General features: G+C 37.8%; 1 protein-coding gene across 1 annotated transcript; it reads left to right on the top strand.

Annotated features, from left to right (window-relative positions):
* The first annotated feature begins 3,944 nt into the window (after positions 1-3,944).
* On the top strand, positions 3,945-4,995 carry LOC148009393 (transcription factor IBH1-like 1). The gene has a single exon (XM_087673559.1). It carries the CDS (start codon positions 4,230-4,232, stop codon positions 4,908-4,910), a length of 681 nt encoding a protein of 226 aa, XP_087529685.1. The 5' UTR covers positions 3,945-4,229; the 3' UTR covers positions 4,911-4,995.
* Positions 4,996-24,772: the final 19,777 nt, after the last annotated feature.

The following is a 24,772-nucleotide window of genomic DNA, read 5'->3' as shown; positions in this document are numbered from 1 at the left end:
TTCCTTTATTAGTGGGCAATGTACATATATTCTAGGCAACCTTAGGTCCTTTAGTCATATTATCATCCCCTCCCCACATCTGATTTTTGTATAATGCTTCTAGCTCATTGAGATAACCCTTGGTTTTCTTTAACATTGGCACATCCCTCTCCTTTTAGTGTTTATTAATATGCATCACTTTCTACAAGGTGCTAATATTGCAGAGTTGATTGTGGTTGTTTCAGAGTTCAATGCCAAAAACACCGGTTAAAACAATACCTTGAACCTTGAGGACTCCTCCAATGATTGAAATAGTGGCCAAACCCTCAAAAACCTTTGATGGATTATGTTAATACCGCTTTGAGGACTTGTCGAGGGGTTCTAGAGTATAGGCTGTACTGCTTCTTGGTGCAATAGGGTGATAGGTGAATTAACCCATCCCCATTCATCCTACTATGCAACACATTAACCAACACCATTTTGAAGGGTTGACAGACATTTCACATGAGTTTACAGTGGGGACAAAATCCAATCTTGCTACTATTTGACCTCTAAATGGGCATGCAAACCTAGGTCAAGGGCATGTTCACTTAGCAAACTTGATGTCTACATCTTCCAGTAAACTTTTGTCATGGGAGATTCTTATTGTGCTTCAAGGATTGGTAGACATCACTTTAGTAATGTGTAGGTGCAAAATTTGATCTTGCTAATATTTGACCTCCAACTTGATGAAAATGTAGTCCAAGGGCATGCTTACTTTCCAACTCCATGTCTACACATTTTGACATACTTTTGTCACACATGTTGACAAATTGATGACTACATTCTCTATATGCATCTTTTGCCTTGCAAGAAGCAATAACAATAAGCCATTAGGCATATTGCCATATGAACTATGAGAGGGAACCTCCAACACTATTTTGAAAGAGAATAAGGGAGCGATACTCAAAATTTAGCCCAACTCAAAACAATGCATGTTGGTGTCTATTGGATTAGGGGTTGAATGAACAAACATGTCCTAAAAGCTAAAGATAAAACTTGGGGTTGAAAGAACAAAGGTTTCAACCTTTTTTTTCTTTGGGGGGGAGGGGGGGGGGGGGGGGGGTGTGGGATGTGGTAAGGCTCTACCTTTAGATCCTAAAGTTGACCCAACAACTCATCATGTTAGAGTGAACTAGACAATAGTGGTGGTCTTGGTATATAAGGTGAGCAAGTGTTGCTCATTAGAATTTTTTAAGGTTGTGTTGGTTTTATTAGTTATTAAGGTTTTCAAGAAAGTCCTTGTTGTGAGATAGATAAATTTTTTATATTTGTTAGTTAATAATGATTTCAAGGAAAGCTTCCTATGAACTAGATATTTTTGTTTCCTTTTTTACCATTGTAGTAAGTCATGAGCAATGGCTTACAACTTCCTAAATGTCAAATAAGTGAGTGAGGATCCCCTTGGGTTCATGTGGAAGCTTCAAATCACTTGTTATTCAAATCTATAATGGATCGAAAACTTCTCAAATGTCAATTGCAAGGTGTCTAAAGAACGCAAGCAAGAATAACAACCGCATAGAGTACTTATGGAGTTAGAAGCAATTGATTAGATGCTTCTGAATAGATCTCAAAGATGCTTCTGAATAGATGCTCTACTTTTTGCATCTTAGGCTTGGAAAGCCTATATGGTGGCCTTAGGTCTAGGATGGATTCTAGTCTAATGTCTATCCATGCTCTACATGCCATGTTAGATTTGATAATGCAATGGGGGATATATTTGACCAAAAAGTAGCTAAGAGATCTCATGATTGAAAACATTGTAGATTTTAAGGTTTGCTCTCAATTTAACTTACAATTTAATCACCATCAAGAAAACAAATCCTCTATGCATAAAAGGACTTCTACCAATTTCATGTGGTAGAGATTGTGACCCACAACATGTTATGGGTGTCCTGCACACTTCAAGGACATGCATTCTTTTGCTACTACACTTTATGGTGAAAGATGGTGCTTTCATTGTCTTTAGCAATTAAGGTAGGCTAACCCTAATACCTTCAAATGGGTAATTTAGGGTCATTATTGATATGCAAGGTGTTGGGAACAACACATAAAAAAGTTTTTTTTGGCCAATTGAAATAACATGAACACAATGTTGTCCATGTTCATCTACATTTGGGGTGGCTAAGATTGTGTGTGATCATATATAAAAAGAAGGGAAAGGTTGTCAATGAACTTCCTAGGTTCCAAAAGAGTACAAGAGCTATGGACTTAAGAAGTCATATACAATTAACATGTTGGAGGGAGAATAACAACTTAAGAGCAAACTGGAGATGGTTGAAAATTGTTTTTATTCTCTAATTTGTCATATGCTTGATAATGGTAATTAGAAACACTATGTGAAATAGCTATTATAAATGATAGAAGACCAATTGTTCCTATAACTAGGCCAATTGTAGTACACATAGTTGAGACAATATTGTATGATGAAAAACCTTTGACATATCCCTTCACACCAAAAAAATATGCCATTGTCTTAAATGTGGAATCATCATCTAGTTATAGCATGGTCATCCTATACGAATTGGGCTTGACTTTTCAACATAGTCTTGTTTTAAGGATGGATTGCAAGAGGTCATCTTTGTACTAGAGCATGTGTCAACACTTGAAAATTCAACTTTTCCACCTTTGTGAAGCTTCAAAACTATGCCACTTTTGCTATCAACAAAGTCTACAAACTTAAAGTATGGAAGAAGGCTCATTAGTAAATCATTGTCAGCGCTATAACTTGAATGAGTTGTCCATAAGGCATTAGTTAATTGGATAGCAACTTGTTTGTTAAGAGGGACCTTTGGATCTATTCCACACCTTTGTGGTGCTTCTAACTTGTACCACATGTGTGGATGACTGCCTATTAGTGTGCCAAGTCTAGTACTATGCAACCTAGTGAAATGATGGTAAAACCACCTTGGTTTGATCTACAACTTGAAACATGATTATGTCAATACCCCATTCTAAGATTTTTAGGAAGTCATGCTTATATTTCATAGGTATTCCTAGTACTTGTAAGTCTTTTTAGAAGTCATATATGGATTCATAATATGCTTGCTTGTAACACCTCAAACACTCTTGTAGACCTTAGTTTTACATTTATTGGAGTCAACCAATGATACTCATGCTCCAAATTTCTTTTTTATTAGTGACTTGCACATGATATTGATCTTAACATAATTGTTAATAAAGAGATGAATTGGACGCGGAGTCAACTTACCTTCCTTCCTTGCATTTTTAGTGTGTTGCATGTCACAAAAAAATTTACATTGTTTTTAGTTTGAGGGAGTGGACCCTTGGTTTGTTTGGTGTGGAATGTGGAAAGGAGAATGGTTCATGAAAAGTACAATAAGGGGCGCATGTGCTAGGGCTAGCTAGGGTGCAAGCACATGAGGCGTCCATGACATTGTGACTTGAAGCATTGAGTTAGGTAGGTGGACCTCATCTTCTTTATCCCACCATACTTGCTTTTACAAACCGGTGGAAAGTAGGCTAATATATAGAATAGCCCTTACCCTTAGCGCCCCTACCACCCTCATCAATCATGCATGGAATGTTGTAGGCTGTTACCGCCATACAATGTGTGAGAGAGTATTTTAATCAATGGGTAAGCTAGCTAGTAGCATGTGCTTGTCTCTAGTGATCTTTTTGCCTTCTTAAAACATGCCATTACGCACACAAAGCGGGGGCAACCTAATTTTGGGGTCGGAGATACCTTTGTATTTAGCCTTAGGTGGAGGGGGGACCCGTAAGATAAAAGAATTAATGGGAAAGACAACAAATAGGATCTTTTATGCTGCAAGACATAGAGATATGTTTGATTTTAAAAAGGGTTTTTACTTAAAACAAATATGGCATCGAAGGTGTGTGTGTTGGCAAATGCGTGTGGCGAATTTAGGTTAATAACGGGGGATACCATACGTTGCTTTATAATGCCATGCCGTGGCCAGGGTGGCCTCAGGCTTGTGTAGGGGCTCTCTCTCTCTCTCTCTTTCTCTCTCTCTCTCTCTCTCTCTCTCTGTGACTGTCTGTGCGGTCGCCCCGTCGAGCTACATGTTGTTTCCTCTCTCGCGTCCCTAGATACCTGCTGCATAAGCCTTTTTGCTGGCTCCATTCTACCTCCCCGCCCCTTCTTCTTCTTCTTCTTCTTGTCTCACAGCTCTCTCTCTCTCTCTCTCTCTCTCTCTCTCTCTCTCTCTGTGATCTTGGTCGCTGCCACCATGCTGGAAAACACACCTGTCTCCCCCCCGCAGTCTCCTCGGCAGGCCCTCAAGCGCGCTTACCTCCGCAGGCTCTTGCCCGCCCTCTTAACCGTGGAAAAAAAAGGCCAGCACCTCACTTTCCATCAGAGGTTCCTGGCCATCAGATACGCCGCAGATATGTCCCTTTGCCGGACTGCAGGCCGCCATGCGAGCTGGAGCAGAGCTCTGGAAGAGAAATGGTCTTCGGAGTGTCGAAGAAGTCTTAATGTAATGATAAAGAGAAGATTAACCGCTCTAAGAAGTAGGAGATTCTCAAGGAGGAGAAATCTATCAGGCAGCAACGGTACGAGAAGCAGGGCAAAGGGGAGATACATTGGAAGATTAAGGCCCGTGGTCAGCATAAAGAAGAGGCAGGGGAGGGCCTGCCATAGCCGTTGCGTGAGGAGGCTAAGCAGAAGCAAGGCAACAGAGAATCGTGCGATGGAGGTAGCAGCACTGAGGGAGAGAGCCGAAGAAGAAGAAGGAGCTACGAAAGGAGATGTGGAAGAAGTGGATGGCCTGCGAGATGTGATCCCAGGGGCCTCTCAGATCATGGATGAGGCAATTGTCCTGCAAGAGGCGGCTCATTATATCCTCTCCTTGCAAGCCCAAGTGCAGGCTTTGCAATCCCTCACACAATCTGTATATTCTTGCTGTTGATTATAACAGCCTCTTTATTCAAAGAAAACACAGCCTCTCTTTCTCTCTCTCTCTCTCTCTCTCTCTGCTCCAATTTATGCGACCTTGATGCTCAGTTTAATACTATCAGTTTTGCGATGACCAGTCTCGAAACCAAGCCTGCGCGTGTGTGCCGAGTGCATTAGGCACTTTCTGAACAGCTCGCGCTTCATCAGCCTCTACGATCCTCGCATGTTGCGTGTCGAATTGCAGGCAAAGCCATCGTGATTAAGTTTGCTGAGTCGGGCAAGCTTGTCGACCTCAATATGTTCAGTTTAACTTGGGTCTGTGGGATCAGACGGGTACTGATGTCTAGCGTTTGTTGGATCTCATTTATGCACCATACCCCTTACTTTGCTTCTTGTTCATGTTGCCAGTACCTTTTCTTCTCTCAAACCTCTGAAACGTATCCCGTGGACTGATTCATATTCCTCCTCCATCATTAGTGGGCGATGGATGATCGTACATCCTGAATCGGGGACCAACCCCTGCCGTCCTTTCAACATAGCTGAGTTGTTTGATATGCCGTCTCGTTTGATTGTAATGGCTTTAGATAATACCCTACTACAAGATAATAATATACTCAGTATTCGGATGGGGCTTTACTGTGGGCTGCGAAGAGAGGGCCCCAACAACTCCCTGCCTGCCTTCCTCGGAGGAGGGTTTATTTCCTGATGTGAGATGTGTGCTAGTTCTCCATTCATCGTTGCGAGCTTCAGGCACGTATCTTTCCGAGACCGTGAACCCATTGACATGCGTGTGGACAAAGGTTGGTTCGCTTGGTCCAAGGTGGAGGGTAAATCGTCACGCATGCGCACACCGTCAAAGAGAAGTTAGAACTCGGCAACTTGTATCTATCATATGCCTGCAGGGCCATGACGCACGTCGCACAGGTCAATCCATCTTGCACATGGCGCCATAATCAATTCATCCTGCACTTTCTTAAGAGAGAGGGGGGCATTGCCACCAGCCATGGTCAGTAGGGCATTTCCCGGTGCAGTAGTATTAGGACAAGGTGACTCCTTGAAAAATTACTCCTAATTAACTCGGGTGAAGTGGTTTTCTTTGAGAAACGAATACCGATAATAGGAGGATAATGCTCTACACATGCTCATGTACCCTTGCTTCTTTGAAACAAAAAATAATCTATTTGAGTATGGTTGGGTCCACTTCACGTAACAATCTTGGAAGTGGATTGGGTAGTATAAGTTCATGTCATCCCGTGTGTAGGTCATTTGACATGCATGTGGCTCTGGTCTTGCAGAGCCATTGCATTCGAAGGAATGCTTATTGGATACCCTTGCCTTATTGAGTAGTGCAAATTCAAAGGTTTAAGCAACTTGCCAAAGGAAACATACCCTTGCACTACAGAGTAGTGTGAATATAAAGGCTTAAGCAACTTGCCAAAGGAAATTTTTGAGACAAATTGCTCAACTAGGATGTAACCACCATTGCTTAGTGGGGAGAGAGACGGGCAATTTCACTCTCCTTTGAAGGGGCTTCCACCTTCCTCTTCCAAGTATGACACACTAGCCTCTTATTAGGAGGGCAACCATTAATAGAGCCATCTTGATGTTTGCTCATTAAAGTACACGAGGGGACTAATGAGTCCATAGTAATTAAGGCAAAGGCACTTATACAAAGTGCTCATAAGTGAAATATCTTTCAAATAACTTGTGGAGTATATATTATCTAGTTCTAGATTACTATAATAACCTTTGTTTAGAAAGGTGAGAAATGCATTTGATTAGGCTTTATCAATCAATTATCGTAATGGATCTTGAAACTCATGGCAAACATGCAATCCAACTTGAAAAATAATTTCTCATGCCCATACTTTTGCTCCTTTATAGTTGGTATTAACCTCCAAGATCTAAACTCATGGTATTGTATTGAGTGTTATTTTCTCCTAGAGGAGGATTTTGCAAGTAGTTGAGCAAGAAGACGTTAATCGGACCCCATGCAAGGAGGACAATGGCTTCTAGATTTGGGGAGGGGGATTGGCATTGTTTGACATAGTGGGAAGAAGGGTCATCACTTTGGCCAAGCAAGGAATGCATAAAATGAAGTAGGGAATGTGTAAGGTAAGCATTGGCTTGATGCACCAAGAAATGCAATCTACAGAAATGTGAGTAGAGAGAGTAGGGTATTGACCAATTATACAGAGTTAATTGGGTAGGGGCGTTGTCTAACATGGCAAGAAATGGAATTGCATGAATGAGAAGATGGTTTGTAGTACTTACGATAGAAGATAAAATACACAAATGCAATCCAAGAGCACCATAGGAAATTTTGTCCAATGAAATGATGCCCCCCAAAAGTAAAATGCACCATACCTCGATTTAGTGATAATTTTGCAATCCAAGAGTACCATAGGATATAAGGGCTAATGAAATGACTCCCTCCAAAAGCAAAATGCACCATACCTCTATTTAGTGACAATTTTGCAAAAATAATGCAGCTTTTTTAGCCACATAAGTTCTAATACAACTTTCATATTACATATAAGTTTAATGTGAGTCGAACAATTGAGCCATGTAAATTATTTATATTTTGAATTTGGCAAAATCTTAAAACAATGCATTATTGAGTGTCACTCTATTGGTACCTCACATTCACTCTTTTGTGAATCCTTCATTCATAACTAGGTCTACTTCATAAATATATTGAAATGCCCTAAGGTATTTCTTGTTTGAGCTCCATATGATATATATAGTTTGACTATTAAAAACATTTATGTAACTCACTTGCAAAAAAAAGTGAAAAATGTAAATCATGACCCGAGAACTTGGCCATTGGAGGATAGGCTATGTAACTTGCTTAAAACCATAGGGGCATTGAAATTGCCCTTAAGAGATAGGGACTTTGCTTGGAGGGTAGTTATTGGAGCTTTTCTAACAATGGAAAAACTAAAGAATAGAGACAGGGGTAATGGAAAATGTATCTATTGTAGTGAGGATCCCATAAGACACATTTCGGGATGGGTGTATTGTAGTAGAGGTTTGGAATAATGTTTTAGTCCATATTCTTTTGAGAACCATGGATGAATTCATATTGAACGCATGTGTATTTGGGGAATGTAGAAGTAAAGGACGAACCGAGTAGATGGTGATTGAATCCATTAGAATTTTGATGCTCCAAGAGATTTGGGTCACAAGAAACAAGCATCTCTTTTGAGGGGAAACATAGGAGATTAGTTAGATAGTAATTAAGTCCAAAGTATGGATATATATATAATTTGCATCTGAACATTGCTATTATAATGGAGAGGCAGCCTTAGGGTTGATCAACCTAGGAATAAAGAAAAGTGGAGTTGTATGCATTTGCTATCATTGAAGGAGTAAAAACTAAACAAAGGTTTTGCAAGGTGCTTCATGCAAACCCTTTTCATTTGATCAAGATCCTCAATTCAAGATTTGTCACTAAGCTAGATTTAAAGCATGGACTCTCTCAAGTACTAGCATCTCAAACCTTAATGAACATCAAGAAAGTATAATGGATAATGGTATGGTGTAAATGGTGGTTACCTATATCTATATCCCCAGGATCCACCTCAACACTTAGTGAGCATGAGCTAGAACAACGGTTTTAATAGATCAAGCTTCTCTTTACCTATTAGTTGTGAAAATGGCCAGCAATCAAAGCATATTACTTTGAGAATTTAGAGGAATGCTCTAGTTACAAGGATCATCAATAAGTGAAATATGCCAAAGAGAAAGATGGTGGAGCTGATCTTCTACCCAAGTTAGTGGAACCAATTGAACATGTGTGTGTTCCAACACCAATGTGTACAATCCTATGGTACTAGTTGTTGCCAAAGAACAATGACTATCATAATTAGGAAGTAAATTATACTAGATAGGAATATTTCAATATCCTATAAGCATACAAGGACCACATCTTATCTTTAGGTGATAATGAAGGTGCCACCAAGAGAAATGACAATTAATATGAATGCAAAAGAAAGGTCAATTAATATGAATGCTTTATGTTTAACCTTGCAAGGGACCTTTAATGATCAATGATGTTAGGAGCCAATATGCAAAGACACTTGATGAAGTTCATGGCTTCTATGAGGATGCAAGGCTAATTGGGCAGGCCAAGAAACATCGAGATTATGCCTAATGCTTCAATTAGAAGACATACATGCATTAGAATAATTGCACCTACTAGGAATGAAAGGGTAGACATACATTGGATTGTAGATGTGTGCTCCCATGGTGTGCCACATTTTAGTCCTTTATACATGATCAATGCACACCCAATAGAATTGATGATCTTTCACATATAGAATCAATAGACCTCATAACTTTGATACTAGAATCAAGCCTAATTGTAGACATCTTGAATATACTACTTCTCTTACTAGACATTCCTACTTGTAGTGGGAAGTGGTATCCTGGTCAAAATCAAAATGAAGTAAAACATGTCCATATATGTGGATATGTGTTTTTTTGCCTTGAGAATTGCTCATAGGGCTATATATATCATTATTACTTCCTAGAATCCTTCTTGGATTATTTTGAAGGTTATAGCATCATTAGTTCCCATTTAAAAGCTTGCAAGTTCAATTTGATGGAACTCTTTGTGGAATTTTGGGGTGACTCTCATGCCTACCTCATGAATTCTTAATATGGGACTGGAAAGTGGCTTTTTTCAAAGTTAATGTGGTAAAAAAGGCTAAAAAAGGGTGCATATAGATGAGACAATCCAAGTTCTGCATGGGGTACTCAATGCATTGGCATTATTATGTATGATGGTACTAAGAAAACTATGTGTGAAACGAAGAAAATGGCATAGAGGAATTAGGCTTTTTGAACCCTAGTGTGAGCAATGAGGGTTGGTGATATACAGGGGTGACTTGATGCTATATTAACATTGATGTTATTGCCAACAAATATGTTTCTATTCTTTACCTCAAGGCTATAGTGGTTACTTATTTGATGCTAAAGGGATTGCATTTCAAGGGTTTTTCCATGGAAAAATGTTTTTTAATACCTTGCATGTGCTATATTTGGCTAGGAAAAAAATATGATTTGCTTATGTGACCTTAAGGTGTCTGCAATAGTAGTTTTAGGTGCAATGAGCTTAGACATTGAATTGGAGTATGGATGTCATGGACACTAGAGAGACATCAATAAGTGATAACACTTAAGCCTTGACATATTCTTGTGATTTGTTTAATCTTGTATATCCTTTGGAGATACCAAATATAACACCTAGATTTACATGTAGAAAAAATCAATGGCCACATGGATGAGAGGGCATGGAAACCAATATTCTAGGCATAAGCATGAATGATAATGCAATTGATTGTACATGCACATGAACCCTCTTATTTGTGGTTTTCTAGAGGAAAAAAATTGCATACGAACATGGGCTTGAAGCCACTAAACAAAAAGGGAAACACTGAATAATTTTGATAAAATTTTCTTTCTTCGGCACTTCAATAGATGCCCTTTAATGTTTACTTATTTAGTCGACCAATGTTCACTAGAAGCACATCTTTTGTTCATACAATGGAAGGCACCTCACAAAAACTCTTTATTTGTATAAATGACTTGCCAAACTTGGTTTGTGTTTGGAATTTTGTCCAATGTAACTATCACCATGTTTGTCTACCGCCATACCTCCATAATGTTCTCTTTTATAAAAAATCAAGCTCACACAATAAGTCATTAGCATACATTCCATGTGTCCTGTGAAATCACACTTGGAAACCATCTTGTGCAATTGGTAATCTCTACACAATATATGCATTATTTGAAATGTATAGAGATGCTATTGAAATGTTGTTTCCATTTCTAGTTTGATTTCCATGTCATTCAATCTAAAAGACCTTTTAGACAACCCATAATATTGTCTAACACATCGTGAGAGTTAGGGGAACTAAATCTAGCACATATACCACCCACAATAGCCCCTTTATATTTTTTTAACTCACATTGGTGATTTCTCATCACTTGTTCTTATTTGGAGTAACTACGGATTGGTTGCAATCCTAGACAAACTATCAACACATCTCTGCCAAGTAGTAGGTGAATACAATTGCTTCAAAAGCATAATACACCTTCTCATAAGCAACCTAGGGAGTATTTGTTTGTAGTATTACTTGCAATGATGTCATTGCCCTTTGATCTCAGTGAAAGGCCGACTTCAAGAATTTTGACAATATGGCTTAATAATATTTTTGCTCCCCTATATTCATGAAAAGTAATCCAATGAGTAAGATGTAGTCCACACGTGCAAGACATATGTGAAGTACAACCATATAAGTTTTTTGAAAAGTCCAAAATACTTGATGATTAGTTGACATTGCATAATGTGTGCTACATTCCATTACCGGATGGTATTGGACTTTTGTTATAAAACTAACATCAATGAGAGCCCCACAAACTTGCATAGTGTTATTTTGAAGGATATTTTGAGACTTTGATAAGGTGAGGTAAGAATGCCTTAAAGTTTAGTCCCATATAGAGCTATCCTATCTTAGGGATTATAGTCTCTTATGTAATGTGTCCTCAGTCCATACTAGTTTGGAAATGTCATACTTTGCTGTATCATGAAAATAATAAACTGGTTATTGCAAGTGTTGCTATTTTCCGCAACTAATTTAAAACTAGAAATTGATCCTTGATTTACTGGTCCTAGTATTTGTCTCATGAAAATGGAGTCATTATTACTAGCATTTCTATTTTCACCCAATGAGTTCAGAACCTAGAATATGGTACCTCAAGCCATGTTATGATTGTTCCTACCATATCGGCATAACTTGATGGCCTTCTCATTCTTAGAACTCACTACAACAATGTTGTTTTTTTAAGGGTGGTGCTACACCCATGCACTTTATTAGATTTTATGAACATGCCACTCCATGTGCATTGTACTTTTAGGACTTGCACAACTTCCAATAACAATTAATTGTGGTACCACCCTAGGATGTTGAAGAATGACTCATACATAATATGATAGGCAAGGAGGCACTTAGCTTACATGGCCACCATGGAAGCTATAAGATAAGCTCTTATTTTATCATTTTGTGACATTACTATGATTAATTAATGAGACTTGGATGTCAAACCTTCTTGCCTCTTTCAACATAGCACTATCCTACTAATACGAAACTCTTGAAGTGTGGTACTTTAAAGCTATGCACATTGTGATTTTTACAACAATGGATAGACCTTAAACATCCAAACTTCTTACTTATGAAATTAGCTCAAATAAATGTAACTTCATTCAAAAGGGCTGCTAGAATTTAACTAAATGTTTTGTATTGTTACAAAAATACTTTTTGTGAACAATGGTCAACACTCAAGGAAAAGGTAGGGCTTCATTAAAAAATGCTCCACCTTGTAACTTCTAAGATATCAAACTAAGGCCTTAAATTTGAATGCTACAATACCCTTCAAAGAGGTTTTTAAATCTTTCCAAGGAAGGATAACAATTATATTGGCCGTAATTGATTGTGAATTTGTATGAGTTGTGGGAAGTCAAAGATTCAAAACCCACAATGGGATGGCTTTGGAGTGTCTTACCCATCGAGTACTCCACCTTTAGGTGAAACAATGGGGTGTTATCCCATCAATCAATATTGTTGAAAGGCAAAAAAAGCTACATTTTATAAAAAAACATAGAGAACTTCTTACACGGTAGTCCAATCTATTTAAAATGGGAGCCCATCTAAGGCCTTTAGAGGAAAACATTGTGGACCCTTTAAATTTGAGGCTTGAGCACACTTCATCTCTCTTCAGGCATCTTGGGATTGTTTCCTTCCATGTAAAAAAGCTCTCCTTTCTCTCCTCCTCCTCCTCCTCCTCCTCCTCCTCCTCTCTCTCTCTCTCTCTCTCTCTCTCTCTCTCTCTCTCTCCGGCCCCCTCTCTCTCTTCCAATTTACAAACACCTCTTCCTCATGTAGGAATCTTTTAAAAATTTTAGTTAACGAGCATGTCGCATTCACACACACACACTCTCTCTCTCTCGCATGTGTTTATTTAAATAAGATTAGCACGTCGCATGAAATTTACACGCAAATCATGATGAGTTGCACATGGAACCGCCAACTATTGGTACTAACATCTAAAGGATAGAAGATATTGACGGCCACCTTCGGGACGCGAGTGCTTGTGGGGAAAAAGTCGTTATATCCATTTTTGACATCGTCGACCAAACAAAGCCACCCCTTGCAAGGATCGAAGCGGGGGGGAAAGAAAAAAAAGAAAAGCAAACAAACCATGAAAGGACACCCACGCCCTCGTGTGCTACCACCCACCCCCCCCTATTGTCAAAAGAGTCCGGTCAAACACACCCCTCCTCTCCTCTCTTTCACAAAGGTTCCTTGTCCCTAAGCATCCATCTCGCATTTGTGCCTCCAACATGGCCACCACTTCATGTGAGGAGCTCTCTCTCTCTCTCTCTCTCTCTCTCTCTCCACCAACCCTTTAATCCTTGGCCCTCAATCTCATGGGCCACACACCACCCACCTCGGGAAAGGTCACATTCCTATTGTCACCCTCCCCCCCACAACATTTGATTTCAAACAAGGCACTTACTTTCTGTGACAACTATGTCACATGCCATGCCTGCCTGTACAATTATTATATTCACTTGGTAGAAGTATGTTGGCACGAAACACAAGAGTATGTACCAAACAAAAACTAGCCCCACTAAGACATGTAGGAATGAACTTTAGATTCATTTGCTAACTCAAAGGATAACGTGGTCAACCATTGTGCTATTCAATTGCTTTAAAACTATATTCTAGCAAGTAACTTTACAAAGACGCATTATTTTTTCTAGTAGGTTAAATTTGTGACAAACATGGTGGTACATCATCATGGGGACATGGAGAAAAGAAGATAATATAGTAGTTTGACTAGCCTTTTTATATAAGTTTCGGATGTAGTATCTTATAAGCACTACATATTTGTGTGACGTTATTTTGATTATTGTAAAAATTAAATAATCTATGAAAAATTTATGAGTTCTCTCTCTCTCTCTCTTTGTTATATACTAAAGTACTACCTCTTCTTTTGTGATACATGATAAGATCCTCCCTAAGAACAAGTTTCCAAAGAATCAATTGTTGAAGCCTCACCAAATATGAATGAGAAATGCCCAATGCATGACCATAGACAAAGGCATGCTTGATTGGATGCCATCCTATACATGGATGGCAAGTGTCTATGCATAATAAATGTGACTACATGGTGGGGAGGATGGCTTGTATAAGTGGTTGGCCAATGGACCTTCATAAGATGAGTGCTTTAAGCTTGGTTAAGGAGCCTTGTGTGATCAACAAGTTAGTGCCATTGATGGGTGATTAATAGGTTAGTGCCATTGATGGACCTACATGAGATAAGTGCTTTAAGCTTGGTTAAGGAGCCTTGTGTGATCAACAGGTTAGTGCCATTGATGGGTGGTGAGGCTTCCTTGAATAGAGTGGGTTCAAGCATTATAGACTTGGAGCTATATAAGACTATGGTTGGGTAGAGAACTCATATTTTTCTCACATATTATTTTCCCACTGTACAATTATCAAAGCATGTATATGTGGTCTCCTTTTGTTGCTTTAACACATCCATAGCTAAACTAGTGGGTGTTAAGGGTGCTATTAGGTGAGGTTGAACTTGTATTAGGTGAAATTAGTTGACCTTAACAATAAGAAATTAGCAATTGTCTATCATGCATATGCTTCAAGCACACCATTGTTTCTTCACATTTTACTTTTACGTTTCCATTTCATTATGCTAAAGAATCCTACAAAAGGGAAAGATTCCAAGGATACACATGCATAGGAAAAAACGTGAATCATACATATTGCTATACCAATGCTCAAACCATGAACTTTGCTTTACAACATCTTGCAAATCATCTAATAAGTGTTATCATGTGAATGTGACTATACAACTTTAGTTTGTTGTGAAGTTAGTAACAATTGGAGCTACTCAAGTAGATGAGCATATTAGTAAATGCACTAGATGTTCATACCTATCATAATCCAATTATTTGTGCATGCATTTTTGGATAACTATGAAATATTTCATGTTGAAGTGAAGAAAAATGTCATGGAACCCATTACTAAATGTATATATGATAGTGTTGGCATTTTTCTATGTGAAACTTTGCTGAATTGTCATTTATTTTATTTTGACCTTCAAGAACTTGTCTTCTTTGCAACAAAGTCCTAAACCATGGCATTACGCAGACTTGAGAATGACAACACATCATCTCACATGGGTTTGGAGAAGGATGACATGTAGAAATACCTATATATAAAGATGAAGCATGAAGAGATTTAGCAAAAATATGAAAATATAAAAGTTGTAGATTACTCAACTAGGGAAGAGCAAAAAGAGTCTAATGATTTCACTTTTTTCTATATAAGACTTTGAGCCCAAGGGAAAATAGTGTGAAATTAACCAGAGGATCATGTATTTAGGGATATTATCTACAACTACTAGTCATCTTGAAACTTTTTGCGTCAATGTGTGCACACACAATAAGCATACAAAATATTTGCACATAGTCTTCATCCTCACCATGACATTCCCCATGAAGGAAGATCAAGAACCACAAGCTAGTTGCGACTCAACCACCCATCACATAACTCTTCTCATCCTCTTTTACATCTTATCAAATTGTTACATTTAAAAATGTTCAAAAACTTATCATACAACCTTTCAACACGCTCAAAATTGCCAACCCAAAATTGCCATTAAAGTTTGCAATATATTTGCTTAAACAAAATCTCATACATATAGTTGTAGATTACTCAACTCGGAAGAGAACAAAGAGTCTAATGATGTCTATTAGAATGGGTTCCTCGTAAAGCTTCTTTTAAAAAATTCTTTTATCTTATCAATGTGCTTATCACGTCACACATTTTTGAAGACGTAACTTTTGCTTATAAATTCCTCCCCTCTTTAAAAACTTTTTTGTATCACCCTTGTGATACCTTAATCATGCATGATACTTATAGCTGCCATCTATGTAACAATATCTTTTACTTTCATAACTTCTCTCATGTTGGCACTACTTGATTGGATATCTTTAATGATCTTACTCTTCAATCTTTACTCTTTAAGTGATTGAATCACATCCCAACCAAACCCTTCAATGTAGAAGAGGCTAAAGCTACTCTAATATATGGTTTCATATCTTTCATGAAGCTTATTAATTTGGAGCACCAAATCCTTTATTTCTAATTTTGAAAATTATATTGTAAATAAGCTCAAGCTAGCCATGAATGATATTACATCTTGTCATGTACATCTCCCTCAACCAAATTTGTTTGTGAATACATTCAATAATTTCTCTATTGTGGGCAATGTCAAGGCCCCCCAATAATCCCTCCATGTTCTATAAGAAACTTATTCTATCCCTTTCAACTGAGAGGTTCAATGGTTGTGACCTTGAAGATACATCCCTTAACAAAGAATTGCACATTCATTATATCAATACATCACTACTCCCCCTTAATGTACATTGGATGGGTTCAAAATATCTCCCATATCTTATGGGCATCTTCAAAGCTCTACAAGAATGACTATTACTATCTTAATAATACTTTCAATTGCATTTACACTAAATACACTTCGATTCTTACCATGATTCTCAAAACTTGTAAAAATATTATGATGGGGATTGCTGATGATCTCAATAAGTAGGTCTCCATTGCCTTTAAGATCAAACTTTAGCCCTTTTGGGTTGTTAAAGCTTCCCATGACATATTTATTAATCTTCCAAGTACTATATTCAATTTATGTTTAGTTGTTGCTAAGAAATTTTATGAATCCATCCCACCCAATGGAAATTAGGGTCTCATTATAGTTATGAAGCATATCATGTCATGATATTTCACCTACAAAAAGAGCAAATATCTAACCTTCTTTCACTACCAATCAATTTCTAAATGAAATAATATTTCAAAAAGAAATCGTATTAACCTAACCTTAGAAGATTTCTTGATCTACAATTGTTGGCTTATTGAGAACAATGTTCTCTCATTAGTTGATATCAAGAAAAGTTAATGTTCAGGCATCTTGATGGGATTCTCTTGCTCACCCTTATGGTGTAACCTCTACTTGTTCTACATCAAATTTACTTTTTGCAAGAGGTTTGCTACCTTGAATCATTGTGACATTCTAAGGCGCTTTACCCACACTTTCAAATATTATGATGATCTTCTACTTGTTAATGTTCCTAATCCATCCATCTTTCTCTCATATAATAGCTCTTCCACATTTTCTATCTACCAACAAGTGCCTATGGTAGATAATATTAGGGAGTTTTCTTTTTTGATATTGGTCACTTTGTATCATAATCTACTTCCTTTCTTATTTTGGAACTTCTTTGTAATGAATGTCACTTTTATTGGGGTAAAGGCCAATGATCTATGATCAACCCGACACCCTTGTATATGTACATATTGTATATTCGTATAAAAGTGAAAATAACAATGAATTAGGATACCATTCGTTTTGTATCCACATAACTCTCTTGTGTTCTTCCCTCTCTCAACCCTCTTGCACTGGATAGATTCTACATCACATCCCATCATTGATTTCCTCTCAACTATTATTAGAGGGATGTTTGGTGTTTGTGGAAGCTCATGCTTGGAGCAAGGAGCATGAGGATTGAAGCTTTGTTGCGAAGGTCAAGGATTGGAGCTCCTTCTTTGATAATGGTGCTTGCTGCTGCTAGTACATTGATAGAGGTACTATTCTCATCACTATGATCTAGACTTGAGTCAAGTACATGGTTGAGCCATTGAGACTCAAGTTTAGTAGGTGTTTGAGTCATTAAGACTCAATTTTGGGACTACAATAGCCCACTTTAGTCATGATTTGCTAGCCATTTGTGGTTGAGTTGGAACAAAACATCTTGGCTTTGGATGCTCATAAAGAGATATTGGTACATGGTTTTGATGCATGCAAGTATAAGGGGTTGCTTAAATACAAGGGTATCTTGCTTTTTAGAAGCAAGGGGTTAGTAACCTAGGAAGCTCATTCTGAAGTAGGGGTTTTGCTCGTGTTTACAAAGAAATGGAATAAAAAGAGACTTGATGATTGGTTAAGATAATGATATCTATGGGTTGTGCTACTAATCTGGATGCTCTAGGAGATTGTTTATGTTAAAAAGGATGTGTCTCAATGCAAATTTTTCACTTTGGTTATTTGCCATATTTTTTCATTATTTGAAAGCAACAATGTATCTATTTTTTCACAAAAACATTTTTGTAAGGTTTAAACATTAGTTGGCCATGATGCCTTGTTCACATTGGAAGGTTCTCAAATTACTCATAGCTTTGGGTTGCACACAAATTTTGATGAAATTGTCATATTGGAGGATTTTCTATGCTTGTTTATACTCACTTCGTAGAGATTAAGTGGGTTGAAATTGACTTGTGAAGGTAATTTGCATATACTTTGTCTCTAGTGGTGGTTGTTTTATGCTCTAAAGTTAGCCAAACTACTTGGGACATTGTACAAAAAATTCATATACCTTTGGGAGTTCCAAAACATCAATTTTATATTGTTTTGATATTTGGATTGCCATTGTCTGGCTTTATAGAGCACTTTGTTTTCAATCTTTGGTCTATTTTGAGCCTATAGTTGGGTAAACCTTACTATTTTCAGTGTGAAAACATAATTTTGTCATTATGGATTCTTCATCAAGTTTAGAGAATACATTCTTCAATATTGAAAAGCTTGATGGTGCAACCTCTTTATACTGGAAAGAGCAAACATATAATGTATTGGCCTAGAAGAAACAAGTAAAGGCGATCAAATATTGTGGGATTAAGTAGAGGACATGGATGTAGATGTATGGGAGGAATTAGATGAGTTAGTACGCTCTATGGTGATCCATATGAAAAGGAAAATGTAGCCTCACAAGTTTATTGGTTAAAAAAACTCATTGATCTTCGCATGGAAAAGAAAATGTTGTATAAGAGAGATTTTGGGAGTAGAAGATTAGAACGTCTTATTTGGTTCATAGCAAATTATGTGGGCCAATGCCTATGGTTTCATTGGGTGGAGCCTTGCATTTTGTCACTTTTATAGATGATGCCACAAAGAAGATTTGGGCTTATCCTCTTTGCAAGAAGAGTGATGTCTTAGATGCATTTCAAAAGTTCTTGACATTCGTAGAGAATTAGCCAAGCAAGAATCTTAAGTAGTTGAGAATTTATACTAGTGGAGAATACAACACACATGCCTTTATGAACTTTTGTGCAAGCCATGGTATCAAGGGAGAATTGACAGCTCTTGAGAATCCTGCTCAAAATGGTCAGGTTGAGAAGATGAACATGACCACTCAGGAAAGGGTCCATAGTATACACTCTAATGCTAGTCTTACCAATGGATTTTGGGCTGAAGTAGTGCATTTGATCGACAAGTCTTGTAGCAAGCCATTGGATGACAAGATGCTAGAGGAGTTATGGTTTAACAAGTTATGGTCTCCTAGTAGCAAGCTATTAGATAGCATGATACTGGAGGAGTTATGGTGTGGCAAGAGTCCTAGTTATGATTACTCCGTGTTTTTAGCTGAGGCATTTATGCATATTCCTAGGCACAAGATGAGTAAGGTTGATCCTAAGTCTAAGAAATACATTTTTGTTGGCTATGGAAAATCAAGTTAAATGGGCTATTGCTTGTGGAATCTTGAATTAAAGTAGGTAGTATGTATTCATGATAGTATCTATAATGATAAAATGTGTAAGTAGCCCATTAAAATCTCTACAATCAGTAGAGTATCATTTCAAGAGGATGGGTGGCCAACACATGGGAATCTTATACGACGTGTTCCACAAGATACAAGGCTTGGATAGCCAACAAATGGTAAGGTGAGAATGCCATGAGATGGTGGAGAGTCTAAATTTTTATAGGTTAGATAGATGGGATAGCTATAGGCTCCTATTGAGCTAGTTTTACATAGGTCTACAAGGTTTTCTAGACCACTATATAGATAGACTTTGTCTTTCGACTATGTCATGGTCATAGATTGTGGTGAGGCTTCTTATTATGTAGAAGCTATGACTAAGAATAACATTCATAAGTGGAAAAGGGCTATACACTTAGAGATGGATTCTTTGGAAAAGAATGCTACTTGAAAGTTAGTTCCTTTTTCTATGGGTAAACATGCATTATCATGTAAGTAAACCTACAAGTTGAAGGTGTCTCCATCTGATGCATTGCCAAAACACAAGGCAAGTTTGGTGGCCAAAGGATTTAAGCAAGAGAAAGGGATTGACTTTGATGAGATTTTTTCACGAGTAGTCAAGATGATTGCCCTTCATATGGTTCTTGCTTTAGTCACTATTGAGGGTATGGAGTTGGTTCAAATGGATGTGAATATTACTTTCTTGTATGGGGACTTGAATAAGGATATTTACATGTAGTAGTCTGAAGGGTTTGTTGTGAAAGGTAAGGACTTGTGGTGTGCAAGCTACATAAGATCTGATATGGTTTGAGACAAGCTTCTAAGGAATGGTATCATATGTTTGATGTCTTTATGAGATCTTAAGGGTACACTGGGAGTAAAACTGATTATTGCCTATATACGAGGAAGGCTAGGGATGATAGCCTTATAATCTTGATTCTATATATGGATAATATGCTGATTGTTGGGAAGTCCATTATGGATGTGGATGCTTTAAAGAAAAGGTTACATGAAACATTACATGAAACCTTTGACATAAATGACTTGAGGGAATGTCTTTGTATGTGCATTATATGAGATTGATGCAAAATATACTCTATTTATTTCAAAAGGAATACATTAGCAATATATTAGAGCATTTCAATATGAAAAGGGGGAAGGCTACCAGTGTTCCATTGCCTCCATATTTGAAACTTAGCCGAGAGGACAACCCCAAGTTAGATAAGTAGATGGATAAAATAGCCAAGACTCTATATGCATCCATAAAGTTGATAGCTTGATATACACCATGATTGTTACACATCCAGACGTTGCCTAGGTAGTGGGAGTAGTTAGCAAGTATATGAAAAACCCTAGCAAGAAGCATTGCGAGGCAATAAAAAGTATCATGGGATACTTGAATGGCACCAACTCTACATGCATATGCTTTGGAAGAAAAGTTGCATCTATTCTTGGATATATAGATGTTCATTTTGCCAAAAGTGTAGACTCTAGAAGATCTACCATAGGTTTTTTTCCCTCACTTTCATAGGTGGTGTAGTCTCTTAGATCTCTCAATTAAAGCCATGTATGGCTTTATCTACCACTAAGGTAAAGTATGTTGTAGCCACTAAGGCTTGCAACGAAGCTACATGGCTTATTGAGTGGAAGACTTAGGGATTGAAGGAGAGATACCTACATTGCATCGTGATAGTTAGAGTGTCATTCCATTAGTGCGGAACCTTGTCTTTCATGTAAAGAGAAAGCACATTGAGATGAAGTATCACTTCATTAGGTAGGTGATTGAGGCTAAGCACATTGAGCTTATGAAGCTCCATACAGATGATAACCTTGTAGATCTTCTCACAAAGAGTTTACCTTTTAAGCGCTTTGCACATTGAAAAGTGCCGATGGGCATTGGATAGTATGTTCATTTTCTTTTTATAATCCCATAAAGGTGCATTGGCATTTAAGTGGGAGATTGTCGGGGTAAAGGCCAATGGTCTATAGTCAAGGTGGGTAGCCCTTGTATATGTATATATTGTACAATCATATATAAGTGAATATAACAAAGAATAAGGGTACCATTCATTTTGTACCCACATCATTATCTTGTGTTCTTCTCTCTCTCAACCCTCTTGCAGTCCATAGCTTTTACCTCATATGCCACTATTGCTTCCCTCTCAACTTTGTTATCCAAACATTTGATAAAACGATCTCCTCCTCTTTAAGTGTATTTGATATATCCAACAAAGTGATAATCGTCCTAGCTACTGGGCCCACAAAGTTAAAATGTCCCAAACAAGGTATATTCTCTATTCCAATAATGATCCAACTAAAGCCATTTTCCCAATCCACCTCTTTATAAAGTGTTTACCACCAATGGATTTGAAAGACTTAGATTTGGAGGCTCATTCAAGCTCAACTTATGGAGGAAAACACACTTTTAAAAATGGATATACATATTCTTTGATTATTGTTGAACATGTAGGAATGGTGTATACCTGAGGACTCCATCCTTCAATGGGTGGTGGTCCCTTTGATACTAACACACGTTCATCTATCCTATATGTATGGGTTAGGGGTGGTTACGTCCATATTCTCTTAAAATACCTTCTGATTTTCATTGTGTAAATATAAATATGTGTTTTTCTCTATGACTCTTATTCACTTTTAGTTAATATGGTTCATTTCTCTAAAGGAGATTGTGTTCACGCTTTAAAAGATTACGATAAATAGAGGGTGGTTATTAGTTTCTTTGCAAATTGATTGTTCTTTGCAAAAAATGAGGCAAAAACAAGAACAAATGTAAGCATGTGGAATAAGCATGTATAGGATTGGATTGCTAAACTATGATTCTTTTTACTTTTTAGTTGCTAAGTTAGTATAACTTTGCATTGAAAGGTTACCTCGAGTACATTGGAGAAAATCTCACTTAAATGAATCAAACGTGAATGTTTAGATGCATAATGGTTTGTGCCATTGGGGAAGTGGAACCAAGGGGTTGAACTCATGCACCCACAATACTCAACCCAATTCTTCACTAGGGCTATTACTTCATCGATTGTCTGAACATTCTGCATCTACTTGGAAAGCTTATCTTGGCTATTTGGGGCTCCTTCTCTCTCACATTTTTGAGCAGCCCAAGTTTACGAAAATCCATTCTCCTCTTTTTTGCTACAAAATTTGCAGGGTTTAGCCATGGAATATGAGCTAATAGCATGGATGGAGTATGGATAGTAAGCACTCTTCTCCTCTTAGCATGGGAAATCCATTGGGCAGCTTTGTAACTCCATTTATAACAAGGTATGTTGCTATTTTAAGCTATGATATTGTCTATAACAAAAATTATGGGTATTTGGTTATTTTCATCAGGTAGTCTTAATTATAAATAAACGGCTCACAAAAGGAGTTACAACGAGAGGCTAGTGGAGTGGCACATAATGATGCATTGTTTTAAGCTTTTGCAGAGTCCAAAATATAAAAAATAACTCAATCGTTTGGGTCACATTAAGCTTATGTGTAATATATGGAATTTGTACCATAAATGGCTAAAATAGATTATCTTTTATGCAAAAAGTGTTAGTCAATTGGGTGGATTTGTAATTTGGGCTAGCTAGGAGAATGGGAAGAGAGCACACAATTGGACAAAAACCGAGGTAGATTGCCTATGCGTTGCTCTATTGGCTTATGAGTGGCTGATGATAAGTATACAATCAACTTAAGGAAGCTTAATTCAGGCTATGCTCGAAGATAATTTTAAGGCTTGAAGAGACCGTTGAGTTCCTAGAACAAATAAAAAAGCTCGCTTTCAGAAACGAAAATTTCCGAAGGTTGGCCAGCTTTTATGACCTGGAAAGGCCAAAATATCAGGATGAAAAGGCTGACGTCGCGATATCTTCCTGCTCGCCGGACTGACGCATCCTCATTCACCTGAAGTTGTATTATTGAGAGCGCAGGGTTCTCTTCTTCTGTTTTTTTAAAAACAGAGAGATATACCTACAACTTTCAAGCAATTCATTATCTCAATATTCTTTTGAGCTTCTGAAGATCGCGATCTCCACACAGGCAGTGTGGGCGCCCCCGGTTCCCTCTCTTTGTGGCGAGAGAGAGACCCAAATAAACAAAATATATCCATTCTAGGTATGCATACTCTCTAGAGAGACACCCAAATAAATATAATATATCTATTCTAGACATGCATACGCGAGGGTCATGCCACACCTAGCTCTCACTAGACTCTTTTCTAATGTTTTTTGTTTTTTGCCTAGTGGCTATATATTTTATCAGGATTTTACCCAAATGTTGGCGAATGCTTCTGAGACTTTGCGCAGCAGCAATAAGCTGGGTGGAATTGATCTTGCGACTAGTTGGAACTCACACACCCACCTTTACCAACTGGGCAACATCTCATTGGCAGCTCTAACTAGACTTAGTGGGAGTCTTACGGGCGGATGCTTTTGCTTTCTTGCTTATTTAAAAGATGGGTACCTTTACCTTGAGAGTGTAGTCAATACTCTAGTTGTGGCACTACTCTCACCCTCCCTCCTTCTCCCAAACCTCCCTTTTCTTTTCCGCCAAATCTCTTATCTTTCCTTTGAAAACTTATAGCTATATCTCTTCTTTTTCAAAAAACTAACGTATTCATAGGTACACATAGAATCTCTCACCTTGCTAGAATTGGAGTGTGTGTGTGTGCAAGCTTGAACCTTGCCCTTCAGCCATCATTCGTTTTTCTCCCAAAGCATCTTTTCCTCAGGGTTTTCAAAAAGTGATAGGGATTGAGTTGAGGCCTACAAATAGTTGTTGTAGTTGTATACGCATGTAGTGATATTCTTTCAATAACTAGTTTGTATTTACATAGATAGCTAAACAGAATAATCTTACTGTTGGACTTACCTACACTATCCTAAACAAGATTGTGCAACAACTTACATGCTCACATGATCTAGACCCATGCTATCTTACTCCAATGGTATGAGAACATTGACATGTGATTGGCTACTAGGGAAATCCCCTATAAGCATGCATGGATGAGAGATATTAAGAAGTGTTGGCAGGGCTTAATGAACTAGTGTCTAGGGTTTGATTGATGTGAGACCTACCAAGCAAGACTAGCAACAAAAATTGAAGGCATTCAAGGACAACAATCTTCTTATTAGATCACAAAGAAGCAACTTCCCTATGTCTCTATTGCCCTT

The sequence above is a fragment of the Lygodium microphyllum genome, unplaced genomic scaffold (genome assembly GCF_053477565.2).
Source record: "Lygodium microphyllum isolate KBCC unplaced genomic scaffold, Lygodium_microphyllum_v1.1.10 scaffold_31, whole genome shotgun sequence".
NCBI classification, from domain to species: domain Eukaryota; kingdom Viridiplantae; phylum Streptophyta; class Polypodiopsida; order Schizaeales; family Lygodiaceae; genus Lygodium; species Lygodium microphyllum.
This window is presented reverse-complemented; position numbering and strand designations above follow the sequence as displayed.